The 23808-nt window shown below is 40.7% G+C and overlaps 1 protein-coding gene across 2 annotated transcripts in view; it reads left to right on the forward strand.

Annotated features, from left to right (window-relative positions):
- fbxo41 (F-box protein 41) overlaps positions 1-23808 on the forward strand; it is a 78934-nt gene that overhangs the window by 25721 nt on the left and 29405 nt on the right. For both annotated transcript variants that reach the window (XM_049569198.1, XM_049569191.1), the window contains one exon: positions 21689-21896. In XM_049569198.1, the coding sequence (XP_049425155.1) occupies positions 21689-21896 (208 nt within the window). The remainder of the gene's footprint in view (positions 1-21688; positions 21897-23808) is intronic.

The following is a 23808-nucleotide window of genomic DNA, read 5'->3' on the forward strand; positions in this document are numbered from 1 at the left end:
TAGTTTGACAGGCTAGAAGCAATGCGTAAAATATATTGTGTTCACTAGCCTATGTTAAAATGGAAGGTAATAAATGAAAATAATGAATCCTCTATTATACTTTACAAAAGGTTTTCCACTCTCACTAATTAAGTTTTTAAAGATGCATGACATTGAATTTCCATAATATTGTACCAACGTCAAAATCTCATTCAGTTTCTTATTTATTATTAATGGCAAGTGTGTAGAAAAGGGAGTCAGGAGGCACAATAACAACCTGATGGGAAAAGAAGGCTCTGGAAAAACCGAAATGTGATAACTTAAGGTTTTAAAATAGGTTTTTTAAAAAGTAGTTTTCTTGTTCGTACCTGTTTTCTTTGTTAAATTGATCAACAAGTGTTGACAAGTGTCATTCAAGGCTCATATTAATGTCGTTTGGTATCTGCGCTGCGTCTTTATCTGACAGGACAGCCAGCCTCGTCCCTCTATCTTCCTCTGGGTTTTTATCACTTCCTCGGTTTCTTTATCTGGTCTGAATGTCAACAGTAGGTCAGAGACAGAAAGGCGCTTTCCAAGGCATCTTATCTCATCGCAAACACACAACAGGACGTCACTGCACCGTATTTACATATGTATGCATGTGTGTGAATGTGCCGTTCTCTGATTCTTTGTAAAATGAGTCAGAATGGCACAGAGGTAATGTACATATCAATTTAAAGGCCTTTGTGAGTAATTGTTATGTGTCACGGACATCTGCTGATTATTTTCAATTAATAGTTTCATCTTCAAAATGTCAGATAATGATAAAAATACCAATCATAATTTCCGAAAACCTAAATAAAAAAATTCTCATCAGCCCTATGTCACGGCCTTCATCAGTGGATGAAGTTGCTCAGATGTCAAGCAGATGGTTTAGTTGTTGCCATGTGAAGTGAGTATGGAGCTTCAGTCATGTGAAAACAAGTGGTCGTATGGTATATAGGGGAAGATCGTAACCCCTGTGTCTGTTCAAGAATGTCCTTGGCAGTTGATGTGAATGTCCTCTTCCATCTTTGTCCGCTGACGTCAGGACGATGGCTTTGAATCTTTCTCAGCTGGGGCTTGGTTCTGGTCTGGTGCTCACAGAAAGTTCATGCTGTCTGTGTCCAGTGTTCATTTAGTCTCTTGTCTGGGCTCCTTGTTGCCTCACAGATGTGGTGTTCCTTACCATAAAGTGCTTGTTCTGTCTGATCAAAACTCTACAACCTTGGGGCGTTGGTAGCTTAGTGGTAGAGCAGGTGCCCCATGTACAAGGCTGTTGCCGCAGCGGCCCGGGTTCGAATCCAGCCCGTGGCCCTTTGCTGCATGTCACCCCCCTCTCTCTGCCCCCCTTTCACGCTTACCTGTCCTGTCCAATAAAGGCAAAATGCCCTAAAAAATATCTTTAAAAAAAAAAAACAAACAAACAAACTCTACAACCTTAGTTTTTCAATTTCCAATTACATAAAAAAGAAGAAAGAGTCAAGTTAAGTCAAGTTAATTTAAAAAGCACATTTCATGCGACAGGCATTAAGTCAATGTGCTTCAAAATACAATGGGACAGAGCAGTTCAAATCTGGAGGCAGAAGATGAGAACAAGGCTGGACGTGGCTGAGTATTGTTGAAGCTGGTGTGGTGAACCTCACCACAAAACTTAGAAGTTGGCGTTGACCTCTGTACCGCAGGGGAGACTGAACAATCTGGCAGAACCTGGACTTTTGAGCCCGGCTTTTATACTTGATTGCTGATGAGGTTCAGGTGTGAAGGTTCAGCAAACTCAGGAGGAGGGAACCAGGAGGCCATGCCCAGCAACACACACAGAGACAGGAAACACAAGAGAATGACAAAGCCGAAACCCTAACAGAAAATAAGAATCGCTGTGTTTTTGTCACCTTAAATGAGCCTTTTATATCTACATAACAAACAGGTCCTCCTCCACAGAGTTCACCATATTGTTTCACACCAGCCCCAACACCAACACCAGCTCTAGATAGCATGAATTGTGTTTTTGTGTTGGCCCTCGTAGTTCTCCTACACACTTGGCACACAGGAGAAGTTTCAGTTATGCAACCTCACTGCTAGATGCCACTAAATTCTACACACTAGTCCTTTTTACCATGCACTGTAAACTTAAAGAGTGACAAAAAAGACGCCTTTAGTCTGCTTTTAAAAGAAAACAGTTTTGTAGCAGACCTTGTGGCAGAAAATTCCAGAGAGTAGTATTGTTATGACCGAAGGCACCATCAGCTGATTTAGAATTTGTTGTCGGTTTAGTGAGTAGACATCCACTCGATAATCTATCTGTGTGTATTCAGTGAGCATCTCAAACATATAGGAAGGAACTAAACCATTTATAGGTTTTCATAAATTAGAAATATTTTTCCAATCAGTTGTTTGCCTTTTGTTTAAGCTAATACTCTGGCTGCAGCGTTCTCAACAAGCTGGAGTTTATTTAACTTTGTCAGTGCAGCAAAAAGTGCATTACAGTAATTCGGTCTACTGGAAATAAATTCATGAACCAGCTCTTCAGTATCTGATTGTGACAAGAAGCATCAAGCTTCAGATACACGTCTTAGATGATAAAATGCAGCCTCGGAGATATTAGATTTGCACTTCTGGTAGTTGAGATCAGCATCTGAAATCAAAGGCAAAGACTTGGCATGCTCACAAGGTTTAACTGACAGAGTCAACAAAACGTGAATCTGGTACCTCAAAGGCTTGGGACCTACGAAAAGAATCTCAGAACAGAGAAAAAGAAAACGGCTTTTATGGAGTAAAGATGTTCATATAAATGTCTTGAAGAGTATCGAAATCATTTAAGCACAGAGTCGCCTATTGTGTTTCAGAGCTCTTGTTATGATCTGAATTTAGCAGTGCAATAAATACACACATGCAGCACATCATCTTGGTCCCTGCAGGTCACAGCTAACTCACAAAACTGTGTCTTTGTGTCAACATAACAACATTATCATGTTTTTCCTGCCCCACAGTCTCATGACAGAGGCAGTTAAACTCTTAACAGAAGTTGACATGGCTGATCTTGTGATAATAAGATACAAAACAGCGCTTCATCGGGTTGAATGAGCTGAAGACAATCGTGCTTTTCTTCTTTTTTAGCCCTGCCTTACTGTTGTAAAGGTTACAGTAGCTGTGGTCATGCATCCCAAACCTGGCAGCAACAGACCGGGAAGGTCATACTCTTAAAATCCCTGCCTGGGCTGTGTGACTGCCTCGTAGTTATGCCAGCAGCCCAGTCTCTGTCTCCATTGCTCTCTTTCTCTCACACACGCACACACACACACACACACACACACACACACACACACACACACACACACACACACACACACTTTTCTGTCTCTTTCTCTCTGAGGAGAAGCTGGCAGTAAAACAGAAAGCTCATTCAGCCTCTAAAATACAGAGTAGGTCTGAGGTGGAAAAAGAGCATCACAGTCGGTGAATGTTCGGCAGAGTTGATGACTAAGCAGAAGTCAGCAGACACAGAGCAGCTTATTGGCTCAAACATGGCCGCCCAACAGCCTCATACACACAGCTGATCCTTTTAAAACCCTCTAATGTTCTCCAGTGACTTCGGAGAGTCTGTGGAACTCCTTCAAGGAAATATGCATCGTGTTGTACATCAGTGGTGTCAAATGCTAAAGTGTGACTCACCTTACTGCGAGTTGCTATGCAACCAGAGGAAACTCCCACGAACTGCTGCTTGGCAGTGCCATGCATAAAAGTATGACACGACCTAATAATTTATTCTGCACTCACAAACACTGTAAATAATAATGAAAAGCATACAAAATGCCTCAGGTGCAGCGGTTCGATTCAGCTTGGTCTTATTATAATCTCTGCGTGCAGTTAGTTTGCAGCAAAATTCATTCACAAACAACAAAAACACACAAAAACACACTGCATGCTCGTACTGTAGCAGTCACTGAAAACACATAATGATAAACATGCTACGCTGAAGCAGTCATAACTGAATGAATAACAGAGCCCCTCGAGCACGGCTGTTAAGTGGTTTGATAGCAGCTGGAATAAATGAGAACAGCTGTAATCAGCAGAAACTGGAGCCGGAGGAGAAATGAAAAATGGTGGGACCGTTATCTCCATCATTTCAGCGTGCTACAGACTCGCTCAAAGTGGAAAAACTGCCTCATTTTGTGTCTGTCACAGAAATATGCGGAAGACTGTTGTAATCTTTCCAGACATTAACGATTGCTCGATGACAAACGATGAGGTTTATTTAGTTGCTATGAAATTATTACAGTTGCTGATGTGCCAATTGTCTCATTATTGTTCCAGCAGATAATTTTAAAGAGCTTTTTCTAATTAACTTTGATCTTGATCCTCAGTTTGTGATCCGTTGCGTACATGGAAGTGATGGCTGGCCTCACTGAGTCCTCCTGCAGGAAGACATAATACTGTATGCTCCAGTGGCTGCAGGATTATCAGCCGCTCTGCTTTTAATACTTAATTGTTTCTCTTCTCGTGGGAAAAGTTTGTATGACAGGCATCATTTAGACCTGTGCAGAGTTTGCAATCCAATACTGCAGCTCTGGAGTGAGTCAGAGCTGAAACGATTTGTAGATTTAACAATTAGTCAATCGACAAAAATATATATGCTGCAACCATTTTAATTATTAATTGTTTAAGTCGTTTTTCAAATGTCCCTGTGTTCCAGCTTCTCACTTGTGATGGATTGCAGCTATTCTTTCTGTTTGATAATAAACTCAATATCTTTGTAGTTTTGGACTCAGTCAGAGAAATCAAGCACATTGAAAGCATCTTTAAAGAGGAGTGGATTGTGATATAGTAAGCATCTTTTCTTTAGTGTATAATCACCTGAAAATGAGAATCATGTTGCCCTGCCATGTTTCTACAGTAACCCAAAACGGACAAACCAAACACTGGCTCTGCACAGGGCCATTTATGTTTTCATGTTTCTGCATCAGCCACTGTAATTAGCGGCCACTCCACAATGAGTAGCATCACAAAAACACTGATTTAAAAACAAACAAACAAAAAATTAACATGAAACTAATTTACTCATTATTTTTACCAGTTTAAATGAGCAGGTCCATTTGTTTTGGAGAGGAGGAGACCTCTGTGGATAATTCTGCTCCCAGTAAAAGCCCCCTGAGCACCAGGGGCCGTATTAACAAACATTCTGAGAACACTCTCAGTGAGCTCCTGACTTAGCCTGAAAATGTGTAGTTAGGAGTCCTAGCTTAGGAGTTATTTAGGAAAGTTCTCAGAGCAACTGTGAGCAAGGAAGGGACAGAAACTTGTGTGTCTGTGAAACATCTGAAACAGATGTGATTGGTTGTCACAGACACACCTCTTTGTGAGCCTGCAAGGTGTGGACACCCAGTGGAAATGAAATGAACTGCAGACCCAAGTCATCACTGTTGCATGTTTCCAGTTTTCCAAATATCTTAGTATCCCTAATGACAATAACCACACATATCAACCCCACAGGATCTGATCTGTGGCATTTCATTTACTCACTCTCATCCAGCATTTGGAGAATAACTCTCTGACCTCTTTGTGTTTCCACTGTTTTCTCCTCTGCGTAAGAAATTCTGAAGCCTCTTAAAAGTCCTCCTCCCTACTCCTAACAGTTTTTCACCTTAGGAGCTCTTGTAAGGTCTAGGATGCTTTGTGAATAACTTTTATCTTTACAAGAATCCTAATCTTAACTTTTAGGGGAAAGGCTCCCAGTGAAAACCTCCTAAACAATGAACACTAAAGGGTTTCTAACGGGGCAAGTTTCAGCTGGTTGCAATCTACAATCCTCACCACTAGATGCCACTAAATCCCCCAAAATCATCCACACTGCTCCTTTAACAGGACCAATGCACATTAAAGAACATGGCTGTAAATATGCCACTGTTTGACAAGCGGCTATTTTTCATCTGTAGTCCCTGGGCAGATGTTACGTCGCCCGAGAAAAAGAAAAGAAAGAAGATTAAAATTACAAAGTCATTGAGATCATTTAGAAATGTGCAGAGCAACAAAAGAAAAGAAAGCAGCTGGACCAGACCAGACTAATTAAGTCAGAATATAATTGCCAAAGTAATAGACAATATAAATAATTGCTAGTTGCAGCCCAACAACAAATACTTCCTTTGTGAAGCTAATAGCGTTCCTTTGTGTTTGAAAGGTTATTATTATGGTAATTTTTGTAGATGTACTTTTTGGCATTGTTGTCTCAAATTGTGTTGTATTATGATTTGTATTGTGCCACCTCATGTGGTAAAAAAAAAACAAGGGAGGGACTAAATGTTGCAGTGTTGCAGTTGTTTGTATGGGATTGTGCAGGTGTTCATGATCTCTGTATTGAAGAGGGAGGAGAGCAATACACAGAAAACTCCTGTCAGGTTTTCATATCATATTCATCACACACACACACACACACACACACACAGAGTTGCTGCAGTAGGCCTCAACCCTGAGGCGTGATTTATTCCTACAACCAGCTATGATAAAGCAAGTGCGCCCTGTGCAGCAGAAGAAAGCCGAAGGCTCTATGAAGCTCCACAGAACATGAGGAGTCTGGCTATTTGCTGTCACCGTGTCTCAAAACACAAGCTCGAGCAACAATCTGGAATGCAAAGTGAAGCTGTCAGGGCAGGGAGAGAGAACTCGCCTCATTAACGGCAGTGTCTGAAGGAGAGGAGCGTGCAGTATTAGCAAGGCAAGACTTCTGAAGGCTCTCTAATGAAAAGGAATCAGTGTGAGAATGTGATCTGCAGCACAGCTAAGAATGTGGAGGGTTTGCACTTAGTTTGACACCTCACATAAAGATAAATGTAATCAAGGGTCTTTGTTTTAATACGGATGTTGAAGTTCAGTGTGTTTTAAAATATGTCAGAGCACAAGACAGTGGAGTATTTGTTCGAACCCTGCAGGAACAGATGCTGTGTAAACCAGTAAATTGTTTGGATTACAGAAAAACACTGCAGCGCTGACGCCAAATACAAAATGCATGCACAGAATGGTTGTACATAATTTTTTATGTTGAAGATGTTTATTAAAGGAATACTTCATCCATTTTCAACCAGCTTGTGTCATAACAATGAGGGTAGTATGTGTAAATGAACTGTGGTAAACTCACTTCTATCTCACCAGCACCGAGATCTCATTTGCACCAGCAGATTTTTGCTGGCTCTAGGGCTGCTGCTTGAACAACAGATCGTATTTCCTCTTTTTTGTTTGCCCGTGGCTTCCACTGACACAAAGAATATAGAAGCGGATTGAGAAAGAGATCCAACTCTCTCTCAAACTCAGATCAAACTCAGCTCAAATGGTAAAACTCGACAGTGCTGATCAAGTGTATACCAAGGCTCTGTTGCTGTACTGCCTATTTCTTGCCTAATATGTTTTCAGAAACATATTCTAGTCAGTCAGGACCACTTCAGCCAAAGAATACTTTATTTCCATTTGCAGTATTATATGTAAGGGATAATGTATAATGAGCAGTTGAATACTGGGAAAATAACTCCCGACAGGGGAATAGAACCCTGACGCGCAGTGGAGCTGGGCTACATAGCAACTGTGTGTAATGACCGTTGCTACTAGCAGCGGTCATTACACAGTAATATCAGACCGCAGAATGCCGCTACTGACCAATCAGAATACAGCTTTTAATAGAGCCGTGTAATAATTGGTGGTGTGGCGCTGTTCTGGGGCCTCTCTGCTTTTCCTCAGGCCTATCCAGCAAGCCTCTTCCACACGCCTACATGGAAAGCCTAAAGCAGAGAGAGCACACCTCCCTGCCCTACGACTCGCAAATGAGGAAAGCCTAAAGCAGAGAGAGCACACCTCCCTGCCCTACGACTCGCAAATGAGGAAAGCCTGAGGCAGAGAGAGCAAACCTCTCTGCCCTTCCACGCGCCTACATGGAAAGCCTAAGGCAGAGAGAGCACACCTTTCTGCCCTTCCACTTGCAAATGAGGAAAGCCTGAGGCAGAGAGAGCAAACCTCTCTGCCCTTCCATGTGTCCATATGGAAAGCCTGAGGCAGGGAGAACAGCAGCAAAGACCCCCTGGGAACAGAACAGAGCAGCATCAGTGAAAACAGAAATGACATTGATAAGTCAGACACAACATAAAAAGGTGGAGCTGGGGTGGAGGCGGGTTGCAGAGCAGCTTGCAGAGGAAGCAGCAACAGTAGGCAGACCAGAGCATTTAAAATAGGGTGCCCTGAATGACATTTGGTTGCATAGAAGGAATCATGTTATCTATCAGCTGACTCCCTTCCATCAATCAGCTGCTCCATCAGTCGAATGCCCGCTGCCCTTTTCCTCTGTTCCTCTCTGGTCATGTACCACCAATTTCAGCACCAAATATTTGCACCTTTCTACTGCATTGACAGCCCAGTTTTATGAAAAGACCATCTTCCCAGCAGTGAAATACTTCATTAACTTGAAATATGCTGTAACTCTATATAATTAGTACTTGACATGTACTTTCTTCATTGTTATACTCACAAAGCTCAGTTGATGTCTGCAGTTGGATATTTTAAGACTTTATTGTACAGACAGAATTATGCTCTGTGCAAACCAAAGGTACGCATGTAGACACTGCATTCGGTTTTCCGGCAGTTATATGAAGTGGTGTTTAACAATAAAAGGCTTCTGCATGGCATTAGATAACCCAAATTGAATGATCCAGTGAATGTTAGCCCTCAGATAGAGCAGGATTTATGAGCGGAGGGCTGTACATGTCTGTCATTAGATGGAAGAAACTGACGTGTGTGTCCTTGAGGCTGGATGAAAGGCTTTGAACATGAAGGAAACAGGAAACAGGAAGGATGGTGTAACGAGTCTTTCAGTGGACACGTCTGTCTTCTTTCTCATTTAGTTGAGACTGACATGAAAGGTTGAAGTAACCAGTGCTTGTTACACTGTTCGCAGATGGACTGTAAGATGCTTGGAGGATGTACTGGGGTTCAGTGTCAGTATGTGTGTGGTTCCTCAGTGGAAAGTTGATATTAAGACAATGCTGTCATAATTTTTTTTCTCTGTCTTTCGAGCTGTCAGGCTGTCATAGACCAGAGTGCCACTGGTGTGTATAGATTGAAATGCTTGTATGATTTGCAGAAGTCTACACTCGAGCTGATACATTTAGCTGATGCATCTTTCAGTTGATGGTGAGAAAATTAGTTATATAAATTGATGAATGATTTAAGACATTTTTCAAACAAAACGCCAAACATTACCTGCATCCAGTCAGGGGTGGGTAACATATCGATTATATTCAATGTATCACGTCTCGTTCCACATGGGTTTTATAAAATGACGTATCACAAACATTGAATAAAAATTGTTAGGTCTTTTTTTTTTTGGTAAGCCACCACCTTAAGACTCACTTTTCCGTTTCAGCTCATCATCTCTCCCTCTCACAGACACAAAAAGAGAAAAGACGATATGTCATCATATGTCACACGCACCCCACCGCCTATCCTGACCACTCTCTCTCTCTCTCGCCAGTCGTATACAGTATAAGCAGGCATTTTGCGACCATGGAGCACCGGTGGGATTTGCAAACATTATTAATATATGCCTGGAGAGCAGTTAGTTTGTTTTCCTCTCACAGTGAATAAATCCTCGTGTTTAACAGCGCCCCTATAACGGTTTCATTTTCTACTGCTACTGTAACAGCGGACTGTTGACCAGACGCTTCAAGTTTACCGCAAAAACATCAACATGTCCAACCCGAGGCGAGCCAGGTGCTTCAGCATAAAAGCATTTTATTTTACCAGTACTTTATTTAACCTTATTATAACAGTGTTTTATTAAACTTTAATGTAATTCTTCATAATTTAACCCTATTATAACAATATTCAACTTAACTTTATTATATCAGTATAACAATACTTAATTTTACTTGAATATGACTGTGCTTTATTTAACTTTATTATAACAATATTTTATGACACTTCATTATAATAGTACTTAATTTAACCTTATTAGAACAATACTTAATTTAACTTTTATATGACAATACTGTATTTGACTTTATTATAACAGTATTTTATGTCACTGTATTGTAACAGTACTTAATTTAACCTTATTAGAACAATATTTAATGTAGCTTTCTTATAGCAGTGCTGCTAGTGATAACAACACTTTAACTTTATTATCACAGTACTTATTTTCATTATACTTGTACTCAATTTAACCCTATTACGATAGTACTTTATTTAACTTTATTATAACAGTCATTTATTAACTTGCTTAAGTGGTGCAGGGGTTAGCATTGTCGCCTCACAGCAAGATGGTTCCTGGTTCGATCCCAGGAGGGAGCCCTTCTGTGCAGAGTTTGCATGTTGTCCCTGTGACAGCGTGGGTTTTCTCCAGGTACTCCAGCTTCCTCCCACAGTCCAAACATGCAGGTTAATTGGTGACTCTAAAATTTCCCGTAGGTGTGAATGTGAGTGTGAATGGTTGTCTGTCTCTATGTGTTAGTCCTGTGATAGGCTGGTGGCATGTCCAGGGTGTACCCTGCCTCTCACCCAGTGTCAGCTGAGATATCCTAAATGTGCAACCCTACTCTGCGCATTTCCATATGCAATATATCTGTTATTTTTACCCCATTTTGTTCCAGCTGCACCTCTGTTTTTCAGATGACGATTGCATCGACAAGTACCGTCACTGTCATCATTGCAAGTAAGCATTCGAGGACAGATTCATTCTCTGTTTCAGAGTCTGACAGCTGAATATCAGGTGGCCTTTTCCTCCATAATGAATCCATTTCTATCATGCGTGATGAAATGCTCTACATCATCACCTTGCTGTTGTGTCTCTGGGTGACTCAGTCATGTGTGATTTGTAACGGGAATCTAGATTTTGCGAGGACTGCTGCAGCCACAATAAAATATTTACTCTCCCCTGATTGATCGGGGCTCAGAACTGGATTAGTGGTTTCTTGGGAAACCAGTCGTGTATTTTTTTCCCCTGAGAGGCTTTTAAAACAGTGCATTTTCTCTTTCATCATCCCTTTTCTCTCACCCTTTCATCCTCGTCCATTCCACATCTCCTTCTCGTGTAGCCATACTCTCCACACATCTCCTCGCGCTGCCTTTCTCTTTGTGTGTTTGTGTGTAATGCATACAAATGTGTGACATTATGACATGATAACACAATGTAGCCCACTGAATCTGTCTCACTCCCCAAAAAAAACCTCACCATTCGATCCAAGTGTCAAAACAGAACGACACACAAGCAGCTGTCCTTTGTTGGAGCGGAGAAAGCTCGTATTCATGCTACAGCCACGTCTTCCTCATGCGGGCCTTTCAGTCAATCATCTCCGCTCTTTAATATTAATGAGGCATAATTTTGAATTAATGGCCAGAGATGATGACAACTGTGAAAGGAGGCTGACCAGTGATTATAATTAACATTTAAACAGAATCCTTCAGAAGATCATGCCTTATTAATCATGCCTGTTACAGCTGGATGTCTCTGCTATACAAGACTATATTTGTTATGGCTTTTAAGTGGCAGGGAAATGAAACATTGTTGGCCTAGCTATTCATTATTTCCCTGAGCATATGCAGTAGCAAAAGGACATTTGAGGTCTTCAAAGCCTATTTTCATTCGTTTGATAAAAAACTGTAGCTTGGAGTTTTGTTAGCAGGCTCTCAAGGCCTAAATTTAACAAGACTGGAGCTTTTTCTATTTCCAAGAGCTTAAAGGGACAAGGAGGCATCAGAGTTTGAATGAATATGAGGCAAACAAGCCGCTTACTCTGGTCTCGGGGGAGGAAAAGCAGCAGAGAGCAAAACCAGTGTTTGTTGTCTGGGCGCTGAGGGGGAACGTGCAGTAAAACTAAAATGTAGCACTATGACCTTATACTTTCTAATCAGTGGTATTGATTGTATCTCAACCGCTGTGCGTTAGTGTTCCTGTTAGGATTTAGTGAGGCACATTGTTTGCAGCGGAGCTTAGCTGTTGTATATAATGTTTAATTCAATACGGACAGATCAATCGGAAGTGTGTAACAGTATGAAGGTAGGAGATAGGACAGGATCCCCCAGAGTATAAATGCGTGGTGGAGTAAAGCCAGCAGGTAGATGATTGAAACTTCTGCACATCCCAGAGGTACAGTGATGATGGGTTGTGCAGCATTTGATTACTGTATGTACTGTACATAACAGATATGCAGTTTCTAGCCAGTAAAATATGAAACTATGGCCTGTAAAGTTTGAAGAAACTCACTATGACATATTTGGTCTTGATCTCATGAGTTTTCTTTGCACAATTAAATTTATTTGACCCCTTAATCGTAATACAAGGAGGCATGTGGTAAGATCAGTGGTGCAATTAGCCTTTCGCTAAGCCCCACCCCTTTGTGATGGTCCAACAAGCTGTTAGAGTAAGCATGGAGCCCACACTGTCACTAACGGCACTACCTGAAGAAATATTATCATATTTTTTGAAAAATGAAACAGTGATTCCAGAGAGAAGCAGACAGAGGGGTCTACAGTCTGTGTTTGAAGGATATATCCAGGATGTCAAACTGACTCAGCAGCAACAACAGGTTAAAAAGACAAAGATAGTTAGAAGCTAAAGCCGAACTATAGGCTACAGATCACAGTGTAAAAGTGAACCACCACATCACTGCTGATCGCCACACAAGACAATGAATATAAAGGGAAACTTTGCCGATATTGAACCAGCTGTGTGACATCACAGTGTGTGCAGATGAACGGTGTTTGGCTTCCCCTCCGTGCCGCTGCCAGTGCTCAGACCTCTGCTGCTGGGCAGGGATCTCTGGGGGAAGTCAAACAGTGTTCATCTGCGCACAATGCGATGACACACAGCTGGTTCAAATCAGCAAAGTTTCCCTGCTTCCCTTCACTGGTTCCTGTACAGCAGGGTCAGTCTTTTATTCACTGTTATAATCATTAAAAAGCAAAAGCAGCATGTGTATACATTCAGTAGGCTATATCTTCAGTAGCTAGCTAGCTAACCCTACACTTTTCAGGGTCTGATTTTGGTTTTGGAACAGGGAAGAAACGTATATCTTTTTCCAACCTCTCCAGGTAACAAGTGTCATTAATACACGACGTGCCCCAGACACAACATTTAGCTCCAAATCCACAAAACCAGCCTGAAAATGAAGGAAATCTGAAACAACTGCATTAGAGTCAATGGAGCACAGCTGTGTTGTTGTCGGACCCTGGTCTGAGCTGGCCCGATGCTACGTTATGATTGGCCAGTCTGCGCCCGGAGGGCGGGACTTGAAGCATCAATTTTTATTATACTGTAAATAGAACTATATGACATTAATATTTGATGACCTGCCATATCCTGTTCTAAAGATAAACAATGAGTGTATCACGTTATAATGTGAAAAGTTTATTGTTGTGACAAGATGTTTTTCACATTGTGACATACAAACTTATCATGTTGTCATGTTATATAAGAAACTTTTCTTTTTACAACAGTATACTATTTATCGTTATTGTTTCCTCATTCAAACATGACTTTTACATTGTAAAAATTTGTTATAAAGTTATCACATTATAGCGTAAATTTTTTATGTTATAATAAGATAAATGGCATATTGTTATAACACGAAAAGTTTCTTGTTATTATGTGATAAGTTTGTATGTTGTGACAATATGAAAATATATCTTTGGTTATAACTAAACTTTTCACATGGTACTTGTCTTTTTCTGGCTTGGCAGCATTATGCTCCCATATTAATTAATAATGCCATATTAATTATTCCTCTGTAGTTTATTCTGTGCACCACACAGCTCAGCATTAATCTGTGAATTTTCATTTAACACTTAATTGTACAGATCAAACCAGTGGTTCACAACTGGTCCAGCCACAGGGTCCAGATTTCTCTTTAGTTCTTTAGTTTAAGTTCCACAAAGTTTAATATATTCAGTGTCATACTTGAGTTTGGCCATGTCGTAGAGCTAGTTTGCTGTCTCTGTCAAGGAGCTGTCTGTTATTCACTCACTCTACAACAGGAAATGGCACTGTACTTCAAAGAAAATTCACCGTACTTCAAAATAAAGTGTGTTTTTTATAAACTTGACACATTTGTGAGTCACTTGTGGTCCATTCAGGATGGACCTGCGACCCACTTTTGGACCACGACCCACCAGTTGGGAACCACTGGATTAAACAAATGAGATGCAGCCTTTTAATTACTTTGGAGATGTTGGTAGGTGGATTTGGTTACCTGTAGAAACAGGCTAGCTGTTTCCCCCTGTTTCCAGTCATTATGCTAAGCTAATTAGCTCCTCACTCCACTTACACATTTACCACACAATTATGAGAGTGGTCTTTTCATCTAACTCTGTGTGGTGTTCTGAACAACATCCCAGCAAAGAGTGTGTCATAAAGTCAGTAGCTGGATGCTGTGTGTGTGGGTGTGTGGGTGAGATGGAAACAAAGATAGAGAGGAGACAAAACTCTGCGGCACCGTCAGCAAACTGTGAACGCCAGGGTCACAAATATGCGGTTGCCCCTCACCCACGAGTGAATCGGTGTTATGAGGGTGTGTGAAGCCACTGCCGAGTCATTGTCTCTGAATCACGCCCCAGACTTAACCTGCATGTTCATCGCCCGGAAAAGATGGCGGCCTTCCTTTCCAGCTCCCCCAGCGTCCGGGTAAACACGCGTGCATGTTTGTCACCTTGAGGCTTTCTTTCCGAGGTGCCGGAGTGAGTCATGCTTGTTAGGGCGAGGTGTGCTCGCGCGTGTACGTCTGAGTGTGTGTGTTGAAATTAGGATTGACAACAGGAAGCAGCCACATCCCATTTCTCTCCCCTCCTCTGTCAACCCTCCTGTGCTTTCAGCTTCCACATGACTGCAGATTTCTGTTTGCTGTCTGTTGCTTTAGCCTCTGCAGTGTTTTTTCCCTCACAGCCTTTGTGCCCATTCCCTCCTCTTCATTGGGTTTTTATCAGCTCTGTTTTTCCTCTCCTCTTTATTTCTGGTCTTACCCCCTTTCTCCTTGCATGTCTCCCGGGATCCAGCAGAGATGCCCCCCCCCCCGTCCCCTCCCCCCTCCAACATCTCTCTGTCTTCGATCACATTCCTGAATCTCTTGTCTCTTCTCCATAAGGATTTCCTCGCTGAGTGTGGTTCCTTCAGCTGAGTGGTTAAGCTGCCAGACGGGCTAGTGCATCCGTGCATTTCTTCCTCACACGGAAAAATGAGAGGGAACGGCTTTACTGTGTTGCCTCCAACACGTTCCTCCTCATGGGATCGGTGCATCTGTCTCCAGCAACAGCAGAAATCTGATACTGTTGAATAATTAACAAAGACTAATTACAAATGCATTACAGTTTTGGATGCCAAAACACAATCTACGGTGCATACAGACCGACCACAGCTACTCTATTAATAGCAGTTGTGAGATAACTATATGTCATTATACTGGAGGCTGAACTAAAAACAGTGCTCAGTCATTGTTGCCGTCCGTTTATTAACTTCAGTAATGAGAGCACAACTTTTCCCTTCAGGCTGCTTAATCATACACCACATTAGGTACAGCTGCAATCATTGAATTAAAATAAATGATACTTGGACTCATTAATTGTGTGCGCCATGATGAGATGCATCATATACAGTCGAATGAATCAATGATATAATCTGCTGAGACAGTCTGCTAATGCATGTTATTTTGACATGAGCACTTCTACTCCCAGTGTCTGCCTTCCGTCATATTCAGTGTGTTTTTTTTTTATGTGCATAACACTCTTACGAGCCCCATCATCATCATCATCATCATCATCATCATCATCATCACTACAGCAATTGACTTACAAGTGCCAAAAAATTGTTGCGTGATTAGATAGTGGGAGGTTCATATTTTAAATCTCTGCAATCCCGTCAGTTTTGATAGTGATTTTGAGTTGCGAGCGACTTCTCCATGTGGATCTGATTATTCATGAGAGCTAATCTTGTGTCTATATTGCACAAAGCATGTAATATTCTTATCAGCGCCCAGTTTAACCATCCCTCATTCTTTCCTTTCCTCTAGGCTAGGCACGATTATTTGTTTAGCACATTTCTTACACAAAGGAAATTCAAAGTGCTTCACATATTGCATGAGAAATAAACAAGAAATACAGCACATAAACACTAAAACACAAATTGCAAGGATAAGAAACTTATCAAATATACAAGAGAGATGCACAAGAGGTGAAGATGAAAGTGTAAAGCAGATAATGTCGAGTGCTTACAGCTGCACTCATACATTGCCATTATATTAACAATGGATTGAATGACTGTGTGTAACGTGAAAGGTAGTGCTCACAGTGATGAACCCACAGAGAATCATCACCTGACTCCTCACTGCGTTGTTGTGGCAACATACTAGCATACATCTGACGCTGTAATTACCCACATAATGTTAGCTCATGCTGTGTTCACACTATGAGCGACGAAGCAACAGCATAGCAACAACATTAAGGCAGAGCTGCCATTGAGGTGCAGCAGGAAATATGTCTGTGGCTGGTGAAAATAGTGGAGCATAAAGGAAAGTGAATATTGGACCTAGTTAAGAGTCAAGCAAGAAGCATTGGTGTTATCCTGCACTCAGATTTCCGCAGCCACATCAAATCGGTAAAGTCATCTGCCTGTTACCATTTAAAAAAATTGCTAGAGTTGGAGGAATAACGTCACAACAAGACCTTGAAAGGCTCATCCACGCCTTCATTTCCAGTAGATTAGATCACTGCAGTGGTCTGTTTGTAGGACTAAAAAAACAAGCTGCTCGCCAACCTCAGCTTATTCAGCATGCTGCTGCTCAGGTCCTGACTAAAACTAGGAAATGTGACCACATTACTGCAGTTCTAACATCCTTACATTGGCTACCTGTCACTCAGAGAATTGATTTCAAAATCTTGCTGCTTGTGTTTAATTTGCTCTGTGGCCAAGTGTCCAAATATATCTCTGACATGCTTGTGACATATGAACCTTCTAGGACCCTGAGGATGTCTGGGGCTGGACTACTGACCATCCCAAGAGTCAGAACAAAACATGGTGAAGCAGCGTTTTGTTATCATGCAGCACAAACAAGGACTAACCTCCCAGATGATGTTAGACAAGCCCTGACTCTGAACACTTTTAAGTCAAAGTAAAAATGTCATTTTTTACGCTGCCTACTCCACCCTGTAATGACTGCAAACTTATTTTTAAACTCAATTTTAAATAATTTTAAATATATTTTTGCACCTCTTGTCTGCACTTTTGCTATTTTAATGGTGTTTTTTTTTTATTGTACATCGTTTTGAAATTTTAACTTTTATATCTTATTTATCTTTATTCTTTTCTGTATCCTTTATTATGTTTTATATATATTTTTTTATTATTTTTATTTTTTCGACGACAGTTTACAAAGCAAAACATAAAATATGATGAACAAAGTAATTTCTCCTGCTGTTCAAATTTTTTCCAGTTTAAAAACTTTGTAGAACATTTTGGGAGAGATTAAAGAGACAAAATAAAAGCAGTCAATGAAGTTTGCTTCACTAAACATCAGGTCATAAGGGTCTTGTTTATTTCACCCACTTCGCCCAGAAGTTAATGAACACATTTTTCTGAAAATGAAGAGAGAAAGTAATGTTTTCCATAACATAAATCTCATTTACAATATCTATCCACTGCCCTAATGTTGGGGTTCAGGAAGCAACCAGCACCTTGTGAGGGCTTTCTTGCAAGCAGATATCAAAACACCAAACATATTCGTCAGAACCCTTTGCCTTGAAATTTATGTTTTATATTTTATTGTTCTGTAAAGCACTTTGAAATGCCCTTGTGTATGAAATGTGCTATACAAATAGTACAATGCAAGTTTGTCATATTAACTTAATATGGTGGTAATGTCTCAATCAGTCACAGTGAGTAGGGAACAAACCATTTTTAACCAGGATTTAGGCCAAAGCTGGGGTAAAACTGAGAAAAGTTTGTTGTAGCTTTAGTACCCTCAATTGATAAAGCCTGTCATCTCTTCATGTGGTTGAAACCAGACCATGCCTTCTGTCTATATCTTCAGTTCATCCCTGAGATCCCTGTTGATACGACGTTTCTCATGTGTTGGCTGGATGTGGAAATCCCCCTTTGCTTTTCCAGAATTAGAGAGGATAGTTTATAGTTTGACGAGGATGAGGTGATTGGGAGAGCTTGGAGCTGAGACACTCTGTGTCTCACACACAAACACTGGCATTCTTCATTCTTTTCCCTGTATAGTATTAGCTCCAGCGTACAGTAAATGGCCTCTTTCTATCACTTTACACCCAGTTACAAAGAGCCCAGTGAGCCCAGAGTAGATAAAAATCATGTTATCTCATATTAAGAGCAATTACCAAGAGACAAACTCTAAACAGGAATTGATCACAGAGGAGAGAAAGAGAAGCTATGGCCACTTAATTTTGATATCATGTACTGATGTACCGATTGTTTACTCACAAATTGGATAGCACATGTGCTGTCTTTACCACCTACAGTCAAACATCTCAACTAATTTTGGAGTCATATTTTTATAATCTTTGCCTGAGGATAAGAAAAGTTAACTGTGCCAGATGGCAAACTATTTTTATCGCAGAGTGCCCCCATTTCAAGAAAATTCACTGTGAGTGCCGCAACTGTTGTGTGGTTGGATCCTGGGTTATATAATGGTTAGTAGTAGTGGATATTTCATATGAGTTGGATGTAAAAGCATCCATCCTGATGAGCGTCTTGACTTATTTATGGGCATGAAGCTATTTGAACTGAAGGGACACAGATTTTTATGTCCCCATTCCTTGTGTGCAATTTTTTTAATGGCTCCTTCAGTGTTGTCAAGGTCAGATGTCTGGATTGTCTTGTTAAGCTCTCTGACTGCATTGCTTTAAAGGCTTAGGCGGTTTATAAGGACACAAAGGGAAATACATAAAGAAAGCCTCTGGGAATTGTAGAAGTCCCATATCGAGGCAGTTCCACATTAGGATGCATGAAAAGACAGAGGGACGTTCAGTAGAAGTGGGATGTAGGATGTTGGGTTGGATGATACTCATATATGAGAAGGTTTGTCTGGATGTGGAAAGTAGTGCTGGAACAATTGTTATTGGTAGACATACAGACAATTATAAACAATAATTATGGTAATCGATTACTTGTCTGTATCAAGCTTGTTCCAGCTTCTCAGATATAAGGATTGGGTGCTTTCTCTTGTTGTATATCATCTTGATAAAATGTCTTTGGGTTTCGGACAGACTGGACAAGCAACTGAAGTCATCAACTTGGGTTCCAAGATAGTGATGGGCATTTTTCAATGACATTTAACTGACTAAATAATTCATGGATTAATCCAAAACAAAAAAACTCATCCATGATGAAAATTATAATCAGTTTCAGCTTAGAGTCCAGATCAGTCTTGGTCTCAAGAACGCTTTTTGAAGGTTCTTGGTCTCGTCTTGGACTTGACAGCAGTTTTATTCGGTCTTGTCTCCATCTCAGGCAAAGAGGACTTGGGATTTTATTTCAAGACCATTACTGTAGGGATATCATTGAATTGCCTGTGCAAAAAGGAGTGCTGAATAAAGATGGTGAAGTTTTATTTCAGCTCCTTAGTGTTCCTATTTGTTTGCTCATAAAAAAACAAAGGAACAGTCCCACATATGATTGCCTGTTGATTATATTATCAAGACATTTCTTATGGGTCACTCATATGTCATTAAAGGGGTCACTGGAGAGGAATCATAACTTGTTTTCTTGGAAATGAGTCTCTCAGTTCAATTTGAGAAGCACTTATTGTTTTTGTGTTCTTCATTTTATCGTAAATGTGTCATGCAGTGTGGGACTCGCACTGGTCTGGCCTTGGTCATGATGAGGGCTGTACCTGACTCAGAATTGTGTCAGTGTAATCAAATTTAGATGTGTAATACAAATATTCAACGACTCCTTCAGAGTGATGGCAGCATTTATGTAACATAGTAAACAAGCTAGCAATGCTAACGATGAATCAGAAATGTGCATCATTTTTTGCCGACACTACATATCAAGCGAACGCCGGAGACTGTGTTGTATTAAGTATCTGTTAGCTGTAAATCCATCACTTCCAAGCAGAAGAGAGAATATAATGATATCTTGGTGGATTACGGTGGGAAGTTTCTTCTCCTCCATGCTGCTGCATCACGTCTGCAGCTGTCTGTACCGAAGAGTAGCTCACTCTGCAGCAAAATCTGGTGACCAAAATGTCCCCAGAAGTACATTGCACAGCACACTGACTAGCAAAAACAAAACAAAAAGACTGCTGGACTTGAAGCAATCTCAGTCGACTGAGGGGTCTCCGACTGATGATTCAGCCGTAGTAATGACTTGTTCTCAGTTTAAATGGTCTTGACTGAATTACTGGTTTCAGCCCTCATGAAAAGCAGAGTAACTCAAAACATAATAATAAAAAACATAATCTTTTTTTTTGTTTTGTTATAATAATGTATCAAATGTGAAAACAAAGTGATAATCAGTCACACATAGAGAACCTATAGAGAATTATCAAGAAGAAGACATACTTTATCAATCCCTGAAATTAAATTTTTATCACTATTGTTATTTATGTGTTACATTGTCACCCAAATCTGCAGCTCTCCTCTGCTTTACGGAGCTTTATAACGAGTTTTAGCTCATTGTTCAGCTGTCCGACTTCACTCTGACTGCTCTGATGATGTGAGTTTCAGCTCCAGTGAACCCCTGCACACTACCTGCTCAGCACCAAACAGCAAACAGACACAGTTAGCAGCTTGCTTATTGGACACAGTGGAGCATATAGCAGCTAAAGAGTCAGATATTTCCCTTAGGAGTTGGTAGAGACCAAAAACAAAGCAAAAAGAGAGTGATTGTGGGACTTATGTAACTCTACATAAATGATAATGGTCCTAGATCACTGCTGAGTGTGTAAATAAGCAACCGTTTGCTGACACGTTAACGTAAAAGGTGATTACATGACAATGTCGTTTTCACGACTTGTTTCTGCTGCCTCCAAGTGGCCAAAAAAATGGCTACGGTTACAAAGGTTACAAAGAATACCATTTATGATTGACAGTTTTTGTTTAAACTTGTTCTATGTGACTAAGCTGCTCATCATCAGGACATTAAGGACTGCTTATATTATTCATAATCAGAGCTTTAACTTACCGAGTTAATATGATGTAACTAATCACATCTGAACATGTAGGAATGCTTAACACCAAACCAGGGAATGCCAGAATTATACAGTGTGCCGTTCAGGCTGCAGACAACTACAAACATGGTCTGAGTTCCTGGTTTGTTTGCTTCTGTATGTGTAACACACTGTCCCTTAAAATGACGGGAACTTGGCCCTTCTGTGCCTGCGGCGGTATAAATTCCCAGCTGCTTTCTCACCCTCTATTCCTCTTCTCCCTCTCCCTCCCTTTGTGTTGGTATTGTGTATTTATCTCTGTCACCAACCTCGGTGTACGTAGTCCCCATACAAAACGGGCACGACAGCAGCGAATGTGAATGTGAGAGATTGTAAAAAAAAAAAAAGTACTGCAGCAAAGTACATTTTTGCCACAAGTGACTTTCAGTAGATCTGTAATTTGCCCCCAAATGAAACAGATTGACAAAAAAGGTTTTAATAGAGCTCACAGCTGAGTTTAAAGAAAGTCCTATTAATATCTCCGTTCCCCTCTCTGCCCTCAGGGAAGTTGCCCAGATTGACCAGTTCCTTCAGGAGACGGCAGCACGTGAAGCCAATGCCAAGGTGCGGCTGCAGCAGTTCATCGAGGAGCTGCTGGACCGTGCGGACCGCGCCGAAAAACAGCTGCAGATCATCAGCAGCTGTGGCACCACGCCAAACGGCAGCCTGGGTCGCTGTAGCCTCCAGGCCTCAAAGGGCAACGGACGCCAGGTGAGGATATCTTGACTATCCTGTCCTATCTTGTGTTGATGATTTTTTAGACATTTTCTGTTCTGTGCAACAAAATAATATACAAAATATAATACACAAATTAACACTGATCACATTGAACTGCATCATAATATAGACAGCAATATAAAAAAAATATGTCTCAGGTCTGATTTTGTGACATATTTTAAATGTTATAATAAACTATGAATTCTTGTTTCACCATCCATCACTCCTCAGTATGCTGCTTCCAGCTTTCCGACAGTCCTTCACAGAGCAGCTTTCTGCTTTTGAATAGTGCATAAGCATTGATTTTATTGAGTAATGTCCCTGTAATGCACCACAGGTCGAGCCCATAATAGACTTGAAGATGCCCGAGACAACAAGTCTGCTCTTCTTTATAGAGCCGAAGTGCGGTAACTGTCCAGAACATTCCCGTGTTTTCACACACCAGCAGGTGAAATCCAGTAAATGAGAATCACCTCAAAATCTGCACACATGCAAGACAAGATAATACTGCGCTAAATTCAACCTACAGGCTCGGTGTTTGTTAGTAGAACAGAAGATCGTGACTGTGTGGATGTAAATGTGGTCTGAACGTGTGCGTGAGGTCTTTTGAGTCATTTAGCTCATTAGTTGTTTCTTCTGTTCCAGGAATCAGTCAGTCATTAGCTTTCTGTTGACTACATTAGCTTGACTTAAGTTAAACCTCGCACAGATGATTTTTGTTACCTGAAATTAACAAATGACCTAAAATCACAAGGTATGGATATGAAATGGGTGCTTAAAGGGTACGTGTGGTATTTTTCAACCTTATTTCAACCATACTTTGTCTGCTTTTAGGCCCAAGTGATGAATGGAGACAACAGTATTCAAAACTGGTCCAGTATTTAATGAGAAACAGGCTGCAGTGTAACCACTCGGGTCATGCTTGCATCGCACCAGCAGTGTACATCCAGTAAAAGTGTTTGTTTTGCCACTGTTATGTTCAGATTATTATTCTGAAAGTATGACAGCATTATGGAAAGGATCCCTACAGAGACAGACATTTTTGTCAAAGAGTAAGATCCTTTTTTTTTAACCCAAAACAACCCCAAAATCGCTATTGATAAACCCACCAGACTTCATTCAGTCAACATTAATTTTAACGTGTATAGAGCTATCATATTTTCATATCTAACTGGGTGAATTAAGGGTTTCTTTCAAGCAAAGCACAGGCAATGATTGTTGAAACAGTGGAAAGGTGAAGATGGCTTTTGTTGGTTTTATTTTGTTTCTCTTAACTTTGAATGAAGTTTGTTTTACAGTGCTAAACTTAATGTTTATTTGAATGGAGTCTGGTTGGTTAGACAACAATTTCTGGGCTGTTTCTGGATAAACTAAAATATTCTTACTCTGACAAACAGGTTTATCTCTGTAGGGATCCTGTTGTCAAACACTTAGAAAATCAATCTAGGGGTACCCAGTACCTCATCTGGTAGAACAGGTGCCCCATGTACAAAGGCTCTGTCTTGCCACAGCAGCCAGGGGTTTGATTCCAACCCACAGCCCTGCGCTGCATATCATCCCCCCCTCTCTCTCCCTGTTTCACGCTAATACTGTCCTATCAATTAAAGGCAAAAATCCCCAAAAAGTATCTTAAAAAAAAAAGAATGAAAAGAAGATCAATCTAAACATGTCAGTGGCACTTTTAGTGGATGTGAATTAATGGCGCACAATTGCCCTTTCACATTACATTGCAACCTTTTTCACCGCTGCAGGGTGGTGTGTAGCGCTGTCACTCGATATCGGACTAATTTCAAAAACTGTTCTTTGCTTTTAGTCACATAGACACAAAAAATGGAAGTAAAGGGTCCACGTTAAAAAAAGTTACCCTTTAAATTATTACCTCCGCCAAGGAGGTTGTGTTTTCACC

This window comes from Epinephelus fuscoguttatus, linkage group LG3, assembly GCF_011397635.1.
Source record: "Epinephelus fuscoguttatus linkage group LG3, E.fuscoguttatus.final_Chr_v1".
Lineage (NCBI taxonomy): Eukaryota > Metazoa > Chordata > Actinopteri > Perciformes > Serranidae > Epinephelus > Epinephelus fuscoguttatus.